The following is a 22536-nucleotide window of genomic DNA, read 5'->3' on the forward strand; positions in this document are numbered from 1 at the left end:
CAACCCTCCCCCCTCTCATGCTCTCTCTCTGTCTCTCTCTCTCAAATAAATAAATAAATAAATAAATCTTTAAAAAAAAAAAAGAAAATATATGACTGGCCAATAAATACATGAAAAGATATTCAATTTTATTAGTCATCCAAAAAATGCAAATTAAATTGCAGTGAGATACCATTAGAATGACAAGAAAATAAGCAAGAATACCAAGTATTGGTGAGTTTGTAGAGCAGCAGGAACTCTCATGCATTGCTGGTGGAAATGCAAAATGGTAGAGCCACTTTAGATAACAGTTCACAGTTTCTTATGAAGTTCGACATACACTTATATGTAACCAGCAATAAATACTTCTGCATACCCAAAATAAATTAAAACACATGTTTACAGAAACCCTGGATTTCAAACATTTATAACAGATTTATTTATAAGAGCTGAGAACTGAAAACAAGTATCAATAGATGAATGGATAAATAAATTTTGGTTATCTCTGGAATGGTATACTACTCGGTAATAAAAAGGAAGGAACTACTGTTACACAGTGCCATGGATGAACCTTTAAAACATTATGTTGAGTGAAAGCAGCCAGAAATGAAAATAGTATGTATAGGATTAATTTTATATGAAATACAAGAAAGCCCAGACTAACTAGTGGGGACACAAAACGTATCAGTGGTTACGTGAGCCTGAGGGTGGAGGTAGGAATTTACTGCAAAGGGGAATGAGCCAACTTCTGGGGCTGATCGAAATGGTTTCTGTCTTGATTGTGGTTATGTGGGTATAGACCCTTGTCAAAACTCATAGACCTGTACACTTTAACAATTAAGTGGTTAACAATTAAGTTGATTTAAAAAAAATCCATACCACCAGCTTTGTTTAGCCACTCATCATTTCTCATTTGGACGCATGCAGTACCCTAAGTGGTATTCCTGCTGTTGTCTGAGTTCTTCAAACCCTTATATTATGCAGCACCCTGAATGATCCACTTAAGACGGAAACCTGACTTTGTCACTTCCCTGTATACAACCCTATAATTGCTCACCATTACCTGGCACCTTAGATTAGCATATGTCTTCTTTAGTCTGGCCCTTGACTGTCTATCCAGCTCGTCCTCCATTACTTTCTGCCTTCCTGCTTATGACTCCCAGTTTCCAGCACAAGCCATGCTAATCTCATTTCCTGTACCTGTACTCATCTCTCCCCTCAGCCTTTTGTCTAGTAAACAAACAACTGTTTACCTTTTAAAATTCAGCTTAGGACTCACCTCTAGAAAATGCCTTTATTTATTTATTTAAACCATCCTTTTTCACACACTCCCTCTCCAAGAGAGGAATTAAGTACTCTTCAGACTATACTTTTTCGATTCATCCTAACTTTATCCTTTTGGCTTCTTATGTTTTTTGTTCTCTCTCTCACTAGATTATGCACTTGTTGAGCACAGCAATTATATTTTATTTATATTTTGGATCCACAAGGTCTGTTGCATAGTAAGTGCTTAATAAGTATTTGTAGAAAGATTGAATATAAATGTTGAGAAAAGAAGATACAAGTATACATAGAATGATTATTACTGTTTTGTTTTAAGCAAACATATCTCTCTTTGCATAGAGAAAAAGATTGGGAAGATTTATAACAGCATTTTAACACCAGTTTGGGTGGGGAGATTAGTTCCTTTAATATTTTTGACGGTTTTGCATTTTTCATAAAAACATTTAGCATGCAATTATTTTATGAGACATAACCTAAAAAACTGGCGGTATAACTTTTGCCTATTCAAATGTATTTTTGCATCTCTTTAGGTCCACAAGGCAGTTGTAATTTCCAGTCCCTTAACCCCCGTCCTGCCTGCGGAGATTCCTGGTCGGTCAAAGAATATGTCAGTCCAACCTGAGACATCAGAGGATCCTGGTACTACGCCTAGCACTCAGCAAGTAAAAAGCCTTGGGAAAATCCAGATTTCTACCCCTGGGCCAGTGGCTCCCTCCTACAGTTATGCTACCCCTAACCCCCAGGCCTCTTTCCAGAGCACCTCAGCACCATACCCAGGTGAGGCCCTTTGCTTCTGCCCGTGGAGATAGGATGAAAAAGTAGAGCATTTGATCACAGTATTCTCTTTAGTGCAAGGAAAGGAGAGAGCCATGACTTCTGAGTACTGTAGGTTAGAGAAAAAATAATCCTGTCTTTGTTCCTATAATCATAGGACCTGGGGCTCTCCATCCTTTTTCTCAACAGGCCCCAGCCTATGGGAATTAATGGGGCTCACTTTCCCAGAGCCAGATACCACTGTGCCTGGGATTTAAAGGCACAAGATTCTATTAAGCAATGTTCAAGGACCAAACAGAAGCCACTGGGAAAAAAGTTGGACCTTTGTACCTATTTGCCTTCTGAATGGCTGATTGTAGGTCAGATATTTGTCTTTCTGATTTTGGCAGCATCTTTATTTTTAAAGCAACCCATCCATAGGGAGGAGATTTATAAGCAGTGTTGCCTTAACAACAAGTCTGTGCTTCATGAGTGCTGTTGTAAGGTATTAGGAGGAAATGGTTAATCAAGGAAACTAACTTGATCTTTATCCCCTGGAAAAGGCAACAGGGTAAAGCAAAGCCAGTGAAAATGAATTTTTGCTGATTTTTTATTCCCTAGGCTCTCTTATCCTGGTAGTATAACATGAAATTTTGGGGGTTTCAGTCCTGAGGCACTAAAGTAATTTTTGTGTTCAGGCAGAATGCCTATAATCTTTGGTGTAATTATAAAGAGTTTGAGTAACACTATATTTTTGTCCATTATACTCTTTCTGAGTATAGTGGTTTCTCTTTCCTTTCTTTTCTTTTCTTGTTTTTTTGAAAGTCACTTCAGAGAATTCTTATTCAACCTCCTAGGGTGTCTAAATGCTGAAGTTTCCATAAGGAAGATTTCATTTCTTCCTCAGTACAGTGTTCCCAAGCAGAGAGATACATCTCAAATTTCATGTTTGTCTAGAAAGTCCTTACCCCAGTCTGGAAATAAGGGTGGGCCAGCCATTTGTTTGCTTTAAGCTCTCTATTTCCTAGGTCTCATACCTAATAACAATTATTGTCAGAGAAATAAGATTTATATAATAGTGATTCTCAACAACCTGCAAACAGTTTTGGTTGTTACACTTATGGAGGAGGCGTGCTACTGATACCTAGTGGGTGGGGGCCGGGGAACCTGCCAGCTCTCTTACAGTGCACAGGACAGTTTCCCCGCCCCCCACAACAAAGAATTATCTGGTCCCAAGTATCAGTAGTGCCAGGGTTGAGAAACCCAGACATGTATGAAATAGCTATTGAAATAGTGTGAAGACCGTATATATAGCTATTAGCTGACGTGGGTATTCCAAAAATGCTGAGGTACCTCAGATAAGTTTGAACTGAAATGGTCTGGGAAGATTTCTTGGAGAGAAGACTGGCTTTAAGCTAGAAACAAAGTACTGACTGAGAATAAAGAAAGCATACACCCCAGTTGAAGGAAATAGCATTAGTAAAGTCCCCAAGAGTAGACTATGTCTTCTTCTGTGGAGCACAAGAAGGAAAATTAATATAATTAGAGGCAGAACTGGGGAGGAGGTGTGAGGTGGTGTGATCAGATGTTAATGGTTCTCTAATGCCAGGTTAGCAGTTGGCCTTGAATGTGGTGTGGGAGTGGGGAGTCTTAAGTAGGAGAGTAGCACGGTGGGGGGAGTATTTTAGAAAAACTAATGGTGGTGGGTGTTTTAGGAAGACAGAATGGGTTAGAGTGGGGTGTGCTGGCAGAGAGAAGACCAGTTAAGATTCTTGGAATAACCTAAGTCTATGGTTGTAGCAATTGGAACAGAAAGAAATTAAGGCCGGCCTTGTGATCAACATTTGGCTTTTCTTTTAGGAACTTTATAGATGTATTTTATTAGAAAGTTGTTTATCAGCATGAAGATGATCCTTGAAACACTGTTGAACTCTGATTATTGAACTCCATGGAAATTACTATATAAAGAGGGCTTAGGGACAGACTGTAGTTAAAATACAGTGGAGAAAAACTCAGAGACAAAGGAATAAAAGTAGAATAATATGATGTCATGATAACCTGAGAGTTTTAATAACGAAGCAGTCAGCAGTATTTATTAGATGCCACTGAAGTAAAGGATGCGGGTTGAGAAACAATTACTGGATTTGCTAAGGAGCAGTTTGTGGATGACCTCAAAAGATCTTTTTCAGTGGAAAAATGGGAGCAGAATAAAATTTCAGGGATTAGAGAGTAGATAAATAATGAGGAAATAAAGGCAGTAGCTGAATATTGTTTAAAAGAAATTTGGCCCCAAAAGGATGGAGAGGAATGAGGTAGTCTGGATCTAATTTCTTGTCTCTTGTATATTTTATTTGTTTCCAGTTATAAAGGAACTGGTGGTATCTGCTGGAAAGAGTGTCCAGATTACCCTGCCTAAGAATGAAGTTCAGTTAAATGCTTATGTTCTCCAAGAACCACTTGAAGGTAAAACATCCCCTTAGTTACATTTGGATGATGTTTTAATTTATGGTATTTACCTACCTTAACTCATTTACTCATTGCAATAGTCCTGTGAGAAAAGGCTATAGTATGCACATGCACAAATATTTATCTGATGCGAGAGGCAATATAATATAATGTTTGAAATCATGGGCTTCGATGTCAAGCCGGGGTTCAAATCCCAGCTCAGCCAGACATTAGCTGAATGATTTTAAGCAAATTATTTCTGTGCTTCCCTTTCTTTCTCAGTAAAATGAGGATAATAATTTCTACCTCATAAGGTTACTTCAAGGGCAAAATGAAATGGTATATAAGGGACCTACCTCAGTGCCTAGCATATAGCTGATGCTCATTAAATGGAGGTTGTATTATATCCCTTTAAAGGAGGAAGAAAGGGCGCCTGGGTGGCTCAGTTGGTTAAGCGACTGCCTTCGGCTCAGGTCATGATCCTGGAGTCCCGGGATCGAGTCCCGCATCGGGCTCCCTGCTCAGCAGGGAGTCTGCTTCTCCCTCTGACCCTCCGCCCTCTCATGCTCTCTCTCATTCTCTCTGTCTCAAATAAATAAATAAAATCTTTAAAAAAATAAAAAATAAAAAATAAAAAAAATAAATAAATAAAGGAGGAAGAAACTGAGACTGAGGTTTAACCTATTTATTTTGTACAAACCAGTAAATAGCAGATATAGAACTTGTAGAAGAGTGATTTAAGACTATGGCTAATAGAGATTTGACATTTAAAAAAAAAAAAGGAAGACAGGGCTCCCAGGTGACTTGGTTGGTTAAGCGTCTGACTCTTGATTTCAGCTCAGGTTGTGATCTCAGGGTCGTGAGATCGAGCGCTGCTTGTCCCTCTCCCTCCCTCTGCTTGCGCTCTTGCACTCTCTCTCTCTCCAAGTAAATAAATAAAATCTTAAAAAAAAAGAAGACAGGCCCAATGTGATACACAAAATTCAGATTTATGAAATACATAAATTAGGGGGTGATGCATTCATTATTTAAGAAAACTTATAATATGAGCATCCCTTTCACCTTTGAAGTATATATTAATATGCCAAAATTCAGCTTAGAAACACATATGCATCCCACCAGAGTTGCCAAAGAAAAAAAAAAAAGAAACACATATGCACTTCTTTTTTTTTTTTTTTTTTTTAAAGATTCTATTTATTTGACAGAGAGAGACACAGCGAGAGAAGGAACACTAGCAGGGGGAGTGGGAGAAGGAGAAGCAGGCTTCCCGCTGAGCAGGGAGCCCGATGCGGGGCTCGATCCCAGGACCCCGGGATCATGACCCGAGCCGAAGGCAGACGCTCAACCGACTGAGCCACCCAGGCGCCCCCACATATGCACTTCTTAAGACTTTCTATGACAATAGTGAAGCATACTTTGATGGAAAATGATTGCATTGGGTTTATGCTACTCTCATTACAGGGTTAGTCAAATCGAATGCCATACTCTAGGATTCAGGACAGGGTCCTTCCATTTTAGGTACAAACCTTTCCTATACAGTAGTCCTACTTTCTAAAAGGCCTAATACCAAATAGTGTATTTATGCAAAAGTACTTTTCCAGAACATAAATGCCTTCCCCATTCTATATTTCTGCCCTCAAATTGAGGTTTCCTTATCAGTTCATTCCATCTTCCTCCAGAGAAGCTTTATCCTTACCCCCTCTGGTGGTAAGTTAAGGTGAATGAATTTGGTGGCCTTTGAAGATGGAGGTGAGAACTGCCTTGAGCTGCGGTTGACTCCAGTGTTTTGTGTAAAGCACTGGGTTCTGCTTTATTTTCTTGTCTAACCCCTATTTGCATATACATGTCTGTGAGTTGCTGTCACCTTGTAGATCAGCACGTGGGTTCTAAATAAAGAGGGCTTAGGGACAGAGTATAGTTAAAATACAGTGGAGACTTTGATAAAGTCTAAAACACATGGGTTGAGAAACAGATTCTTTTCAACTCTCCTCTCCATGGGTTGTTCAGCCTTTATCAGATACATGGGATGGATGGTTTGGGGACAAGTGAACAGAACCCGCTCTGCCTACTCTTCCTCCCCCTCACTCCTGTGGCGGCCCCTGGAGCACCTCTCAGGATCCCTCTCGGGTTCGGAGGCATGGTTTGAAAACCACTGCCCTAAATCATTGAAACCAGTGTTCTGTCTAGCAGACCTATCCTCAGCTGTTCCTACCCTTGGGCAGATTTCCGGCTGTGAGGCACAATTCATCCCCTGAGCTTTTCTGTCCTAGGAATATTGTCCTTGCTTGAAATTGCATTGCCAGCCTGAGATATTATAAAATTGTCAGTCCCAAACTAATGTGAGTCTGTTTTCTGTGTGGAAAACAAATTGCCTACTCTAGTTGGAAGAGAGGTCATCTCTTGGCACCAGCCCCACGGCTGCTGTGCTTTTCCTGCTTCTCACCTGCCCGGACTTGCCCAGGGGACGTTTGGGAGAGCTGCCCAGGGCTGACGACTGTCCAACACAAAACTAGTGTTTTGGGGGGGGGAGGAAGAGTGATAGATCTTGCAACTCAGGCTTATAAAATAAAATCTGGTCTTCAGATGAAGGCTCTCTTGGAATTCGATTCTATGTGCTAACTTACTTTTGAACTCATGAACTAAGAAAGAGATGACCATTCTCTGTTACACTTTTGAGCTTTCTTCTCTTTTCCTTTTATTTTTACTTCTGGGTAGTAACATAGCCTTCTTACCAAATCCCATCCATCCCTCGTCAGATGTGAATCTCACCCCCCTCAAAATTTAAGACCACTTTCACGGGGGCAGGATTCCATTTAGATAACGGGATCCTGTCCTTGTCCTACCCAGTCATACAGTCTGAGCTACAAATGAGGACCATTTAGTGCTTCATTTGATCTTAATTAATTTCAGTGGGGCCTGTTTTAAATGGGCCATCCCCTACCATCTTCTGCAGTGTGTTATTTAGCTCAGCTGGAATGAAGTAGCTCTTTTAACTCACCAGGGTGTGATGACCTCAGTGAGACAAGCATTGTTAGCACTCTGTAAAAAAGCTATTTTTGAACCATGTTATTTAGAAGTCATTGCTGTTCTTTGTTGCAAAAGAAGTTTTGCAAGAAAATGGCCTTTGTTCCCAGTGAGTTCATCTATGGTGTTTGGTAGGGCATGTTTTTTCCCTGTGATGCCACACCATGAGCAACCTGGTATTTTGAGGGAGGATTGGCCTCGCTCAAAGGGAGGCTGGGTGTGGGGCAGAAGAAAGCATTGCTGGGAGAGGGTGGAGGAAGACCTGACTGTAGCTGAGTCAGCAGAATCCTCCCTTTCTTTCAACAAAACCTTTGGTTTCCCTAGAGGCTCTGGGACGGAATCTTAAAAACTAAGGCCTTGTCAAGATTTAGAAAAGATTTGTTATTGGCAGGCTGTGTGGCTGCCCTCTTTGTGTGTAGGTGTGTGTTTTCATGATTTTTGTAACTGCCCTTCTATAGGAGAAACCTACACCTACGACTGGCAGCTGATTACTCATCCTAAAGACTACAGTGGAGAGATGGAAGGGAAACATTCCCAGATCCTCAAACTGTCCAAGGTGAATTTGCCTCCTCTCACTTGCAGGGCTGGGATAGAGGTGCTGACCATTTTCTAAAATGTAGAATGTAGAATTTTCTGTTCACACTTAAATCAGGAACAATCTTTCAGAAGTGAATCCTCCAAAAGTCTGGCTGACATCCAGTATTTGTTAGTGTATGATTCTCAAATGTTCATTTATGGTGAGAAGACTGTATAAGCATGGTGGTGATAGCTGAAAATATACACTAAACAGCTTTTAAGGGTAACATAAGGATTTTAGAATTTGGGAGATAAGCTAAGTTTTTTGTGGCCACAAAACTGTATAAATTGGCTCAGTCTTTTTTGGGATTCAGTGTAGTTATTAAGAATCATAAAAATGTTCATATTCTTTGGCCAGGCAGTCTCATTCATTCGTTCATTCTTTCTTTTTTTCTTCAACAACCATTGATCGTACACTAGTTATATGTCAGGCAGTGGGGATTTACCAGTGAATTGATCAAAATCTTCACATTCAAGGACCATAGAATCTCGCAGGTGATACTGGCCAGAAGCAGAAATCATAACAGGGGATGCACTAGGTCATTGCAGGGAGTATTGAAGCCCTGGGGAGTTTGATTTCTTAGAGTTTACCCATCTGGGTCATGACAGGTGACTCACTTTCTGGGTAAAGGGTGGAGTGCTGTTACCCCACGCAGGGAAAGCAATGTCCACTGGGCCAAATAGAAAATGTGACAAAAAGGGAATTCTGTGTGGTTCAGCGTGACTGGCCCCTCCAGTGTGAGGAGAGCAGTGGCACAGAGTTGGAGAGATGCACGGGTCACAGAGTGAGGATTGTGAATCTTATCCATGGGGAATATGGAACCTTTGAAAGGTTTTAGATAGTAGAAAGACTAGTTCAGATTTTCAGTTTAGAAAGCTCACCCTGACTGCAGACTGGAGGAGGTAAGACTCAAACTAGGGAAACCAATTGAGAATCTGTTGAAAAATGTAGGTGTGAGATGGTGATAGCCTGGGCTAAAAAACATATAAATAAAATAAAACTTAAAGGCCACTGTTGAGCTCATGATATGTGCCAGACACAGTGCTAAGTGTTTTATGCACTAACTTTCATTTTATCTTTGTAATGACCCCAAGATGTAGATACTAATACCTGTTTTATAAATGGCAAACTAAAAATCAGAAAAATAAAGTAGTTTAGCCAAAGTTCACAAAGCTATTAAATGGTAGATTTGAGCTGGAACTTTCCATCCATAAAGCTCTTGCTTTTAACAACTATGCTATGATGGTTGAAATCTAAGATGATGCCATTGTGAATGGAGAGAAGTGAGTGGATGTGAGGAATATAATGGAGGTCGACTCAGTAAGACCTGGTGATCATTTGATGGGGTGGAGGTGTTGGGGAAAGGATGTCTAGGATCATTCTAGCCTTTTGGCTCAGGCACCTGGGTAGATGTTGGTAAGACAGTGGTGATATTCACTGAAATGAAGAGCACAGAAAGAGGAGCAAGTTTGGATGAGGTTTGCAGATGATTAAATTATTTTTGGACAGAGTGAGTTTGAGGTACCTGTGAAACATTTGAGTGGAGGTGTCCAGGAAGAAACTGGGAGTCAGGGACTAGAGAGCAGGACACAAGTCTGCGCTAGAGAGATAAATCTGCACACCAATCTCAAACAGATGACATCTGAAGCCATGGTAATACATGAGATCCTCCAGAGTGTGTAGAGTGCAGCTGGAATCCTGGGGAACACTGTCCTTAAAGATGTACAAGGAAGAAGAAACTGAAGGAAATGAGGAGTAGGCAAAGTGAAAGCCAAGTAATAAGAGATTTCTAAGAAGAAAAATGTCAAAAACACTAGTCAATTAACACTTGCTTAAAGAAGATCATTCAGAAGAAAGGAAAAACTTCAATCGTCTGAGAGATGATCATCACAGCAAGCATTAGTTATAATAGTAAAAGTCTGGAAACAACCCAAATACCCAACAATGTGGAACACTTATGTGATATGACACACTCGTGCACTATTCTGCAGCTATGAAAGTGACCATTAAAAAGGCTGTTATAATGGGGGAAGGTGCTCATGTTAAATGAATAGAAGAAAGAATAATAAAAAGCTTGATGCAGGTTTTTCTTTCCGATCTGCAGTGGAACCGCCACCAAGATGCAGATTTTTGTGAAAACCCTTATGGGGAAGACCATCACTCTCGAGGTTGAATCCTCAGGTACAGTAGAAAATGTAAAGGCCAAGATCCAGGATAAGGAAGGAATTCCTCCTGATCAGCAGACTGATCTTCGCTGGCAAGCAACTGGAAGACAGACAAACTTTGTGTGACTACAGCATTCAAAAGGAGTCCACTCTTCATCTTGTGTTGAGACTTTGTGGTGGTGCTAAGAAGAAAGAAGGAGTAGTACAGCACTCCCAAGGAGAGTAAGCATAAGAGAGAGAAGGTTAAGTTGGCTGTCCTGAAATACCAGAAGGTAGATGATAATGGCAAAATCAGGCACCTTCATCCGGAGTGCCCTTCAGATGAATAAGGTGCTAGAGTTTTTATGGCTAGCCACTTTGACAGGCATTCTTGCACTAAATGTTGTCTGACCTATTGCTTCAACAGACCGGAAGACAAGTAATTGTGTATACGGGTTAATAAAAGACATGAACTAACAACAACAACAAAAAGCTTCATGCACACCTTGATCTTAACTGGACCTTGAAAGTCTGGTTCCTTGAGGTAGTGATCTTATCTTACTCCTCTCCGAACCCCAAGCCTAGGATAATGTCCAGCACATAATTGGTTCTCGGTAAATGTTTGCTGAACGAATGAACTATTTAAAAACTACTTTTTGTATGTGGTCAAACATTGGGAGGAAGTAAGAGAAATATGATTAACTGATGTGTTAGGACAGTGGGATTGTGGGTGATTTTCTTTCTTTTATATTATTTTTATACACTTAGTGGAAATCAGAAGGGAAAAATATTCAGATATTTGGGAGCTATTTGGTATTTTTACAAAATGATTTTCTTTGCAGAGATGATTATTTTAATTTCATAACTCTATGAAATAGGGTGGTTGGGCCCTTAATGTTCTTCTGAAAGGAAAATGGGAGTACAGAGATATTGAATTCCCTTTTGTTGTTCTAGAGTCAGCTAGTAATAAGATTCACATTAAAAGCTATGGTTTTTTAGTTTATAATTCATTGTTTCATCTCCTCAGCTAGTTTACTCTCTCCATTTTGGAAACTGTGCAAGAAGAGAGTGCAGTATCAGCATGGAAAGTTTAGATATGTATGTTATTTTACATAGAATTGCTGCTCTTTGTGGTTTTCTAAAAGGTCTTCTCTCACTTCTGCAGCTTACTCCAGGCTTATATGAATTCAAAGTGATTGTAGACGGTCAAAATGCCCATGGGGAAGGCTATGTGAATGTGACGGTAAAACCAGGTATGAGTTTCCCAGCCCTAGCTGCATCTCCATTGCCTCCTCTGCAGGATTCCCAAAGAGGGGGAGATTTGACTTGAAGGGTTGTTGTTCTTCTTCCTTCTTCTTCTTCTTTCTTCTTTCTTCTTCTATATTCATTAGGCAGTTCCTAGTTCAATGTAATAAAAGGTTAGGTGGCAGAGTGTATGCTTTGGTTCTAGTTGGAACATTTGGCTGGGCGGAGAAACATTAATCACATGGCCCCCAGTGCGGTGTGGCCTGAGCAGTAGCCTGCCTGTCTGAGAACTACTTCTCCAAGTAGGTCATGCTGAGAGAGGACCATGTGTTGTGATTAAGAGACACAAGAAAGCCAGGAGCCTGGGAGAAGCATGTAAAGGAGAACCAGCCAAATGGCTGGCTCTTTCTGATCTCTTTCCAGATATGGGTTTTGCACACAGAATTCCTCATTTAAACCCTGCCAGTCTTCTTTCACCTTGGAAATCAGATCCTGTCATTCTTTTTAAGTGATCCACCATTGGTAAATTACAGTGCAATAACAGAGTATCTTATTTTGCATTTTTAGGGAAATTTGGGGCAAGTTGGAGAGTGGCACATACATTGGCACAAATTCTTAATACTGGTTTCTTTGTTGGGGATAGATTTTCTATTTGTTCCTTGAGCTCTGTAGCCAAGGTAATCCTTTCACCTTCTTAAAAATGTGTTTAACATAAAGACCGTTGGATTTTTTTTTCAAAAGGCCCCCAGGTTTGTAGCTCACAGTCATTCAGGCGGACAGAGTGGTCTGTGACCCTGCCATCACTCAGGCCTAGACACAATCAGCTCAGGGATGGGCGAGAAATCATCCGTTATCTTTTTAGCACAGTCTGTGCTGAGGGATAGTTTGCTTGTCAAGGCCCTCGTTGCACAAAACTTGTTTGTGGTCCACCTCTCCTCAGCTTGTGCCGCTGTAGTCCTTTTCACGAACAAGATAGCAAACGAGCATTGAAAGCATGCACGAGGCATGGTCTTAGGAGTGGTCAGGTTTGGAAGAGGCTCTGATGCTTCCACATGTCTTATGCTAGAATGTTAACCTGGTGTTGTGACTTGCCATTCATTCGGTGATGCTGCACCCATTAGTTATGTAATGGAAACTGATTTATAATTCACCCACACAGGCCTGCTCCTCCTATAATTTATAAAGCCCCTCTTCCATGATCCCAGGATCCTGGGATCGAGCCCCATGTTGGGCTCTCTGCTCAGCGGGAGCCTGCTTCTCCCTCTCCCTGCCGCTCCCCCTGCTTGTGCTCTCTCTGTTTCTCTCTCTCTGACAAATAAATAAATAAAATCTTAAAAAAACAAACAAAAAAAACCCAGCTCCCAGGGCACCTGGGTGGTTCAGTCAGTTAAGCGTCTGCCTTCAGCTCAGGTCATGATCCCGGGGTCCTGGGATCGAGCCCTGTGTTGGGCTCCCTGCTCAGTGGGGAGTCTGCTTCTCCCTCTCTTGCTCCCCCTACTTGTGCTCTCTCTCTTTTGTTCTCTCTCTCAAATAAATAAATAAAATCTTTTTTAAAAATTAAATAAATAAAAAATAAAAACAGCCAATAAAGAAATAAATAAAATAAAGCCCCTCTTCTAATTTCTTCTGCGTCATTTTCTTGCAGAGCCCCGGAAGAATCAGCCTCCCGTTGCCATCGTGTCGCCACAGTTCCAGGAGATCTCTCTACCAACGACTTCCACAGTCATTGATGGCAGCCGTGAGTGCTTGTCTAGGCATGATGTTTTAGAATAGCATTCACTGTGAACTGTGGTAGACAATGCAGGTCTTGATCTCGGGGTCATGAGTTCAAGCCCTGCATTGGGCTCCATGGTGGGCGTGGAGCCTACTTAAAAAAAAAGAAGAAGATTTGGGGCCAATTATGTCTGCATTCTGTTTAGGCCCATCTTCTTGACCATGTTATGGGAAGACTACCCATTGCAAGCAACTGATTAGGAAGTAAAAAACCAGACGGGCCTTATTTAAAATCCCCATGTGGCTTGTTTGAAGTAATAATTCTGCTCTTTTGAGATGTTAAGAAAGTGGGATTATGCAAGTATTTAGCATTATTTTATATGAAACTTGCTGGGTTTCAGATTTGCTTGGACAGAGTCACCGCTCTCAGTTCTGGAAACAAAGCTCCCTCCTCTAGAGCAAGACAAGTAACTGAGGTCTGGGCTGGGAGTTCTCCCCTGGCGTGCACTGCCTGACAGGGTTTTTGTCAGCCTCCTCCCAGAGAGACTCACAGAATGTGCTCCACGCCCCAACCAGGCTCGTGAGCACTTTACACTTCGGAGTAGTGTCCCCTGACGGGTGATATGAGAAGACTTCTGGGTCTTTGCCACTGATCCTGGCTCTGCGTGCAGGGGGGTTTCAGGCCTGTCATCTCAGCAGTATTTGCTTGGTCCCCTGGGAGGTCTAGTAAGGCCCTGCTACCCTGATTGTCTTGCCACCGAGAGTCGTTTTATGGCCGAGACAGTCACTGCTCTAGCAGAGGAATCTCTAGCAAGGTTAAACATTACACGTAGTTGGTACTGGCAAGAAGAGGAGGGTAGAAGAATAGCAGGCCAAGAGGGAAGAGAGAACAGGAAGAAGCACTTGTGAGAGCGGTAGAAAGGGTTCACATAGCCCCATTTTACTTTTTTTTTTTTTTTTTAAGCATTTACTTTTTTTAAGATTTATTTATTTGACAGAGAGAGCGAGAGAGAGAAAACAAGCAGGAGGAACAGCAGGCAGAGGGAGAGGGAGAAGCAGGCTTCCCACTGAGCAGGGAGCCCAATGCGGGGCTCGATCCCAGGACCCCGGGATCATGACCTGAGCCAAAGGCAGACGCTTAACCGACTGAGCCACCCAGGCCTCCCCCAGCCCCCCTCCGCCATTTTACTTTATATTGTTGAATAGGTCAAAGTTAAATAGTGTGTAAGGGTGTACACTGGAGAGAATCAGTACGACCCCATCTGCCACCTATCCAGTTGTCCTCCAGACAGTCAACAGTATTATTTTATGTTTCTTTCTAGAGACATTCTATGCATATGTAAGACAATACATATACAGTCTTTACGATAACACAGAGTACACACTATTATGTACAATGATTGTTTCTCTATGCTGAAGAATTTTTCTGAATCAGTATGTGAAATAGTTCATTTTTTTTTTCCTCTTAAGGATTACATAGCCTTCCATTAAATGGCTGTATAACGTCATCGTGTGGCTGTATACTTGGTTTCAGTCAATCTCTATTGATGACCATTTAGATTATTCTTGGTCTTTTGCTGCTACAAAGAATGTTGCCATGAATAATCTTGTAAGCTTGACATTTAACACACATGCAGATATATCTGTAGGATAAATTCCTCAAAGAGGAACTACAGGGGCAAAGACAAGTTTTGCTAGATTGCTCTTTATGGAGAGAGTATCACCATATGCTTCCCCCGTGACCTAGGAGAGGGTTTGCTCCACACTTCTACCCTTAGAGTGTGTTATGAAACTTTGGTCTCACCAATCAAGTAGGTTAAAAAAATAGTATCTGAAGTGTAATTTAAATATGCATTTATTTTAAGTGAGGTTGAGTATCTTTTCATGTGTTTAAGAATTTTTGATTTTCCTTTTTTCATACAGTAGCATTTTAACCAGAGGTTGCCTGTGTTGGAGTTCTTGGAAAACTACGCAGTGGAATATTCATAGAGAGGCAGAATGACCCAATATTCCTAGGGAAGAAACACTCTGGAGAGATAGTCTGTCATTTCATGAAGTTTTCCTAGCCTCACATCTCTGGGTAGTTGCCCTGGTTTGCGTAAGCTGGGTGAGTGCTGAGACCCAGCACTCTCATATTGTAACTGATGTTTCTTTATGGTCAAGAAAGCACTGATGATGATAAAATCGTCCAGTACCATTGGGAGGAACTTAAGGGACCTCTGAGAGAAGAGAAGATTTCTGAAGACACGGCCATATTAAAACTAAGTAAGCTCGTCCCTGGGAACTACACTTTCAGGTAAATTAGGACCCTTCAAGTTTCCCTTAGGCCATGTTTTTCCCTTGTGGGTTTTACATTCTTCTAGGAGTAACTCTGACAGATATCAAAGTCATTATAGATTTGGTTGATGATAGAGCCTTTGGTTCCATTAGTTCTCTGAGTCCTATTGGTCATTGTGGTCAAAGTGATAAGTTTCTAGGGCAATGGTCCTTGCATAGTTATTCCCAAAGCTGCGCCTGGCAGATCTCCAAACATTTTTTTTAGGATTTCTGTCATTAAGTGAAAGGGCCCATCTTCCTGTGCCTTTTCTCAGGAAAAATCTAGAAGGAACCCATTCCCATCTTATCTCTTCCCTTTGGTAAATGCTTCCTCAACTTACACAAAGATCTCAAAATCTTTACTTTGGACTAGTGGTTTATTTCACTATGATTTGTGGGCTCTTCCTCTGTTGGGGTGTTTTAGAGAATTTGATTCAAAGATAGTCCTGGGAACTCGTGTTGACATTCTAGGCTGTAATGATTAGTAAGAGTGTGAGCCAACTCTAGAGTAATCCTCCTTAGGTTTGCAAAAGTCCTTGTCAGTTATAGAGCACTTGTATGTGAGTATCGTACAAACACCATATGTACCTGATACTAAACTAATTTTACATCTGAGAAAAATGAGGCTCAGTGTATTTACTAACTTCTCTGAGGTCACACAGTTCAGCTTGAACCGAAGTGCAGATTCTCTAACCCTCAAGTCCGGGCTTGTTCTGTTGCACTACTTGACCTGACCTTACGTATTTTGTTCATGCTTCCTTGAATGCTCTTCTCAGTCCATTGGAGTTCTGCCCATCCTTAAGGACCTACTCAGTTTTCTGTGAGACCCTCCTGAGGTTCTTCCCAGAGGAGGGAATATGTCTCTCCCCAAACTGTTGCACCCAGTGCCTGTGGTGCAGCGGCTTATTCATGGGTGTCTGTTGTCCCCACCGGCTCTGCAGTTAGCCAAGTTTTCACACTACCTGAGACACAGTGACAAAGGTCCTAGCACAGCACCTGCCATGTAAGTAATGTGACTTAGCAGCACTCTCATTGACTTAAGACTTCAGATGAATGAAAGGCGGCTGCCATTCCACAAGGTTAGAGCCTTCTCATTGGCTTAAAATGGAAACGTGAGTTGGTTTTTACCTTGGATTTCTAATACAGGAGTTCTAACATTTATGAAATTTAGCTTGGGCCAGGTTGATCCTTTTCAAAAAAGTAGCAATAATAGCTCCTGCTTCTTGAACATTTATACTGTTCTGAGCTCTGTGCACGTAGTGGCTCATTTAATCCTTATAGCAGGTATTACAATTACTACTATTTTGTAGATTAGAAAATTCAGGCACAGAGAGGTTAAGGAACTTGCCTAAGGTCACACAGGCAGCATGACTAGAGCCTGCACTTTTAATCATAGTGTTTGGGTGGATGCGGTATTGGGGGTGATTCTTTTGTTCTGTCAATTTCAATTTATGAAATGATGGGACTGGATTTGATTAGCATTAAGATCCAGTCTGTTTTGTTCCACTCACCTTTCCTTCTCCCCTGCTTTGACATGGCAGTGGCCTCTTTCCCCAGCCCTGTGGTCACCTGCTAATCGGGTCCAGGATTCTTGCAGGCAAGCCTGGGACTGTTTGAGGTGAAAGAGTAAATGGGTGGCTGCCATCTTGCCATTTGTCTATAACTTGCTTTTTCTCCGAAATAGGAGACAAACAGGATATGTTAAAAAACAAAAACAAAAAACTATGAAAACAACAGGGAAACTGAAAAAAGAGGAAAACTTCTGTGGATTTTTCTTCTTCAGATGTTTGCTGATTTGCACATGTCTGTGTGTCTTATGTTTTTGTGCTCTTTTTCTAAAGGCTAAAATCCCAAAAAATCCCCTTCAGGCCCTAGGTAAAAGGTGAGACTATGGGATGCAACCCCACAGATGTCTGGCTCTGTCTGTGGCTGGTGGTGAGATTTAAACAAACGACATGTCTTTTCTATGCTTTTCCTCTTTCTGTCAGCAAAATGGAAGGAACCCAAACCTCCTTGCTTGCTTATGCTCACATTTTGAGGTGGCAAGAGAAGCTTTAGGCTGTTCAGCTGGAAGGCATCATTTAGGTAAAAGCCTGCTCTTATAAATGAACATTTTTTTTCCTCTTGCAAATCCTATTTCACACTGGCACAAACTGTGGGGCTGTTGCGTAGGAGAATTCATTTGCATCTCGGGCTCCTGTCTTACCGGAGCCAGCCCTCCTGGTCCATCCCAGAGGCTGTCTGCCCAGGGTGCCCCTTCTTGTGATGTGTGCATGGCTGAGGCAGGATGGCAGGAGGAGAGCGGGCTGCAGTCAGAGCTTGCTCTATGTAGGGGGGCACCTTTGAGCCCCACAGCTTTAGGGGCCAGGGACTATCTAATCTTAAAACTTGGTTTCTGGGCTTGAGAGTCAGAGAACTGGGCTTGCATCTGGCTCACTGTGTGGCCCTGGGCAGGTGACGTAGCCTCTCTCAGCTTCCTGTACAGGGAAATGGATGATGCCTACTTCATACGACTGTTGGGAGGGCCAGGTCAGACAGTGCCTGTCAAGATCCCAGCGCCCAGACACTTGCAGGCGGCAGAGCAGAACGGTGCTGGCGACCTAGTGCCTGGATTCACATTCTGACTCCACTCAAGCTTGGGCAAGTTACCTCTCTGTGCCTCAGTCTCCTCGTATATGTAAGGAGTAAAATGAGGATCGTGCTGTATAGAGCTGTTGTGAGGATTTAATGAGGTAGAAAGAACTTGGAACAGTGCCTCGCACTCAGGATGAGCATTTAGTAGTCGTCTGCCATTCTAAGAAGAATGAGTAAAGAATTGGTTACCATTTGGTACCTCTGCTGCCTTGGTATTTCTTAGCCTCGATTTTTCAGTCCTCTCAGATTGATTCCTTTTCCTTCAGCCCATCCCTGATTGTACTCCTTTCTCTGTCCTGCCAGCTTGACGGTAGTAGACTCTGATGGAGCAACCAGCTCCACCACTGCAAGCCTCATGGTGAACAAAGCGGTGGATTATCCCCCTGTGGCCAACGCAGGCCCCAACCAAGTGATCACCCTGCCCCAAAACTCCATCACCCTCTTTGGGAACCAGAGCACTGATGATCATGGCATCACCAGCTATGAGTGGTCACTCAGCCCAAGCAGCAAGGGGAAAGTGGTGGAGATGCAGGTAGGAGGGAATGGCTTCTGTCTTTTCTTGCCCAGGAGAAGTACAGCTGCTGGACTGGGTTGCCTTACAAGGCTTATTTTTGCTCCCATTTTAATGACCAAAGTCAGATTTATATAGAACATTGAACATTGGAATTAAAAAAAAAAAAAAAACACCTAGAAAATTTAAGGGGCCTTTAAGGAACACATTACCAAACCTTTGTCTTTAATGTTTAGTATCAAAGGAAAAGACTAGATGAGAAAGGGGAGCTATTTCTAGGATGGTTCCAGAGAGCCAGACTACTCTGATGCCACAAGGGTACAGATCTTTTTTCTTTTTTTTTTTAAGAGAGAGAGAGGGAGCACACATGTGAGCAGGGTGTGGGGGGGAGCGGGGAGGAGGGGCAGAGGGAGAGAGAGAATCTCAAGCCAGCTCCACACTCAGCATAGAGCCTGACATGGGGCTCAATCTCATGACCCTGAGATCATGATACAAGGGTGCAGATCTTAATGAGCTCTACTACAAATTGGAGTAGCCCACCTGGCTAGATGGTGAGCATCTTCTCTCTGGAGATATTTAGGAAGGGACTAGATCTGTCACCAGGCAGGTAACAGAAGTAAATAAAATTGAGTAGGGCCTGTGGCAAACCAGACAACATAACCCCTGACTGAAGTGGTCAGCTGCGCTTCAGCGCCAGCTAGTTGTTGCCGCATGGAAATATGATCCAGTATTCCTAGAGAGGCCAGCTTTTCAAGAAAAAACAAATCTAGACCTGTATTTGAAAATTTCCAACTTTTGGGGCACCTGGCTGACTCAGTCAGTGGAGCATGTGATTTTTGAGCTCAGCATTGTGAGTTCAAGCCCCACGTTTTAAGTAGCGAGTCCTTAAAAATAAAATCTTCAAAAAAGGAAAAAAAAATTTCCAGCTTTTAAAGAACACTGCAGGCCAAACAAAATGTCTGCAAGCTGGATTCAGCCCAGAGGCTGCCAAGTTTTGCCCACTGTTCTAGAGGAAGTTCCTGCCTTGGAAGTTTGCCCTAAATTGTGTATAATGTTCCTTCTGACACTCTGTGTTTCCAAATTGGAGGCATGACTTAAAGCTCACATTTCACCTGGCTCTTGTTTAGATATTATGTTTGGTTTCTCCGCTGTTGCAGAATCCGCCCAACCTGGCAGGGGGACGGCGTGGCGTCGCTTAGCGTCTGCACTTGCTGCCATGTGCTATTGAGGCGGCTGTGTTAAGATCACTGAGCGGCCTCAGCAGGAAGAACGTGGTTTTAAAAGTGTATTCTTTTATTCTATGCTCCTGGCCTTCTTTCTGGCTTGGGTCATAAAGACTGAACTTGGTTATCTGCACATTTTCCCGTACTCCCCTCCCTCGGGGGAACTCTGACTTTATTTGAAACCGCTGCTGTCAGGGCAGGTTGTGACCTTGAGAGGGGAACCTTTTGCTTTTAACAGGATGTCCTGCAGTGTCTGATGCTGCACTCACTAGGTGTAGAAAACCAGGTGCATCATTTAGACCAGAGTAGGACTTGTTCTATGACATTGTGATTCTGGGAGTCTGCTTTTCCACTTGTCTGTATTTATACATGCAGGGCGTTAGAACCCCAACCCTGCAGCTCTCTGCCATGCAAGAAGGAGACTACACTTACCAGCTCACAGTGACTGACACCATAGGACAGCAGGCCACCGCCCAAGTGACTGTTATCGTGCAGCCTGGTAAGTTCCGGCCTTATCGTGCAGGCCTTTCTGCTGGCTGGCCCCTTGCACTGTGCAGAAGTGGGGGGTTTGGGTTCTGAGCGATACAACAGTGGAGTAGGAGGCAGCAGTCCACGGGCCCCTGGCAACTTTTGTTGTCCATTCTGAGTGCTTTCTTCAGAGCTAGAGAGAGAGAGTACTTCACAAGCTCAGCTGTGGCCTTGCCCGTGGCTGGTTATTATGCCTTCAGGGGGACGTAGCAGATAGAGTCTCTGTTATCCCAAATCCTCCCATGGCCTTTAAGGGACAGCTTAAAGCCCACTTCCTCAAGAAAGCCCTACCTTCTCACTCAGACCCTCTCTTTTGAATGCTCGTAGCATCACGTCTCAAATTTACCATGGTATTACAACTTCATTACGTTCTGCCGTGTTCTCATAAAAAGGTTCCGGTCTTACATTCTTCATCGTGAGCTCCCTGGCTCACAGTCTCTGATAGTTTTGTGGGCAGAGAGGCAGAGTTCTCATGTCTTCCAGAACATATGTCCTGGTTAGTTCCTCTCCTTTCCCAGCTGAACTGCCTGCTTTTGACCTCTGTGTCTCTGTCTTCTAGAAAACAACAAACCTCCACAGGCAGATGCAGGCCCAGATAAAGAGCTGACCCTTCCCGTGGACAGCACAACCCTGGATGGCAGCAAAAGCTCTGATGATCAGAAGATTATCTCCTATCTCTGGGAGAAAACACAGTGAGTACGGACGCAAAACCCTTATTGATACAATGTCTCCAGACCTTTGAAAGCAAGGTGTCACTTGCTTTTAAGAGTTCACTTGCTCTTTTTTTTTTTTTTTTTTAAGATTTTATTTATTTGACAGACAGAGACACAGCAAGAGAGGGAACACAAGCAGGGGGAGTGGGAGAGGGAGAAGCAGGCTTCCTGCTGAGCAGGAGCCTGATGCGGGGCTCGATCCCAGGACCCTGGGACCATGTCCTGAGCCGAAGGCAGACGCTTAACAGCTGAGCCACCCAGGCACCCCAAGAGTTCACTTGCTTTTACTGGCTTATCCAAGGGGAATGACTGAGAAAGAAACCTTAGCAATCCTAAACTTCAACTCTTAAGAAAATGATACAAAATAATTGTTGTAAGGAAAAAAGAATGCTTGCCATCAGCTAGTCTCCAGTTAGTACTTTGTGGTCCTGGTGCTTTTACAGGTACAATCCATCTGCCGAAATGCGTAGTTTAATTACACTTGAGAGGCAGGATGGAAAGGGTAATGAAGCAGAAAAATACTGTTGCTCAAGATGAACTGGGTAAGGCTGGCAATGGGGATGGGGCAGAGTAGCTGTTACAGAGAATTGAAAATTCATCTGCACAATGAAAGCATTGCTCTGTTATTGTTTCCTTTAAGACACCATTTACCAAGTATGTTAGTGAGGGGCCAAAGGCACTAACCAAAATAATACTAATTAAACTGGAATTACCTAATTGAGCCATTTCTGGTTCTCACAGTTTCTTTCAGCTCCTTTAAACCATAACAAATGGAACTCAGATTGTATGCAGGATCCCACGGGAAGCAAAAGAATTCTAAGGAAGAGTTAAAAGCATTCTTAGTTTCCACAGGTAGCAGCCATAGGACAGACCGAGCATTTTGTTTTGTTTTCGTTTTTGACGAGGGCATTAGAAATAGGTGGGAAGGGGCTATAATTTGATTGTAGAAACCACTTGACTTATGATTGGTGAGTTGGATTCTAGAAATTCTTTTCCTCGGCTCTTGTCTCTTGTGGAGAACCGAGTCTTCCTCAGCCCATTGTGTTTGAATTATAACTGTTTGTTGAAGACACAGCTGATAAACCTTCAGCTGAGTTTTACTAGTGCGTACAGCAGAAATAATGCTGAGAGGAGCTTCTTGGAGGAGAATCTGCTTCAGGAGGGATGACTAGGGCCAGAGATTATAGGTTTAAACAGCAAAACAAAGCAAAACCTGGGAGACTGCAGATTTCTCTGGTCATCCCGTAATTTTAAGGAAAACTCTGGGGCATTCTGGTCCTTGAGCAGAAGGACTCTCTGGAATGTGCAGAGCTGTGCCTAGATGTTGGCACAGAGCTCACTCCCCGGTTGCAGGCTGCTGTGTGAGGCCGCAGGGGAGGAGGAAGGCTGCAAGGGTGTCCAGGGTCCTCTGTGGCCCCTGTCCAGGAGCTGCAGGGAGCTTGGCTTT

The 22536-nt window shown here is 42.7% G+C and overlaps 1 protein-coding gene and 1 pseudogene across 3 annotated transcripts in view; both read left to right on the plus strand.

The window, feature by feature from the left end:
* KIAA0319L (KIAA0319 like) overlaps positions 1 to 22536 on the plus strand; it is a 95513-nt gene that overhangs the window by 54305 nt on the left and 18672 nt on the right. For all 3 annotated transcript variants that reach the window (XM_035019135.1, XM_035019133.1, XM_035019134.1), the window contains exons 4-12: positions 1794 to 2040; positions 4378 to 4479; positions 7944 to 8041; positions 11372 to 11459; positions 13097 to 13189; positions 15328 to 15460; positions 18418 to 18646; positions 20224 to 20347; positions 20936 to 21068. In XM_035019135.1, coding sequence (XP_034875026.1) covers positions 1794 to 2040; positions 4378 to 4479; positions 7944 to 8041; positions 11372 to 11459; positions 13097 to 13189; positions 15328 to 15460; positions 18418 to 18646; positions 20224 to 20347; positions 20936 to 21068 — 1247 coding nt within the window. The remainder of the gene's footprint in view (positions 1 to 1793; positions 2041 to 4377; positions 4480 to 7943; positions 8042 to 11371; positions 11460 to 13096; positions 13190 to 15327; positions 15461 to 18417; positions 18647 to 20223; positions 20348 to 20935; positions 21069 to 22536) is intronic.
* LOC118019706 lies at positions 7953 to 11440 on the plus strand (annotated as a pseudogene).

This window comes from Mirounga leonina, unplaced genomic scaffold (genome assembly GCF_011800145.1).
Source record: "Mirounga leonina isolate KUSES-001 unplaced genomic scaffold, KU_Mleo_1.0 Mir_173, whole genome shotgun sequence".
Taxonomy (NCBI): domain Eukaryota; kingdom Metazoa; phylum Chordata; class Mammalia; order Carnivora; family Phocidae; genus Mirounga; species Mirounga leonina.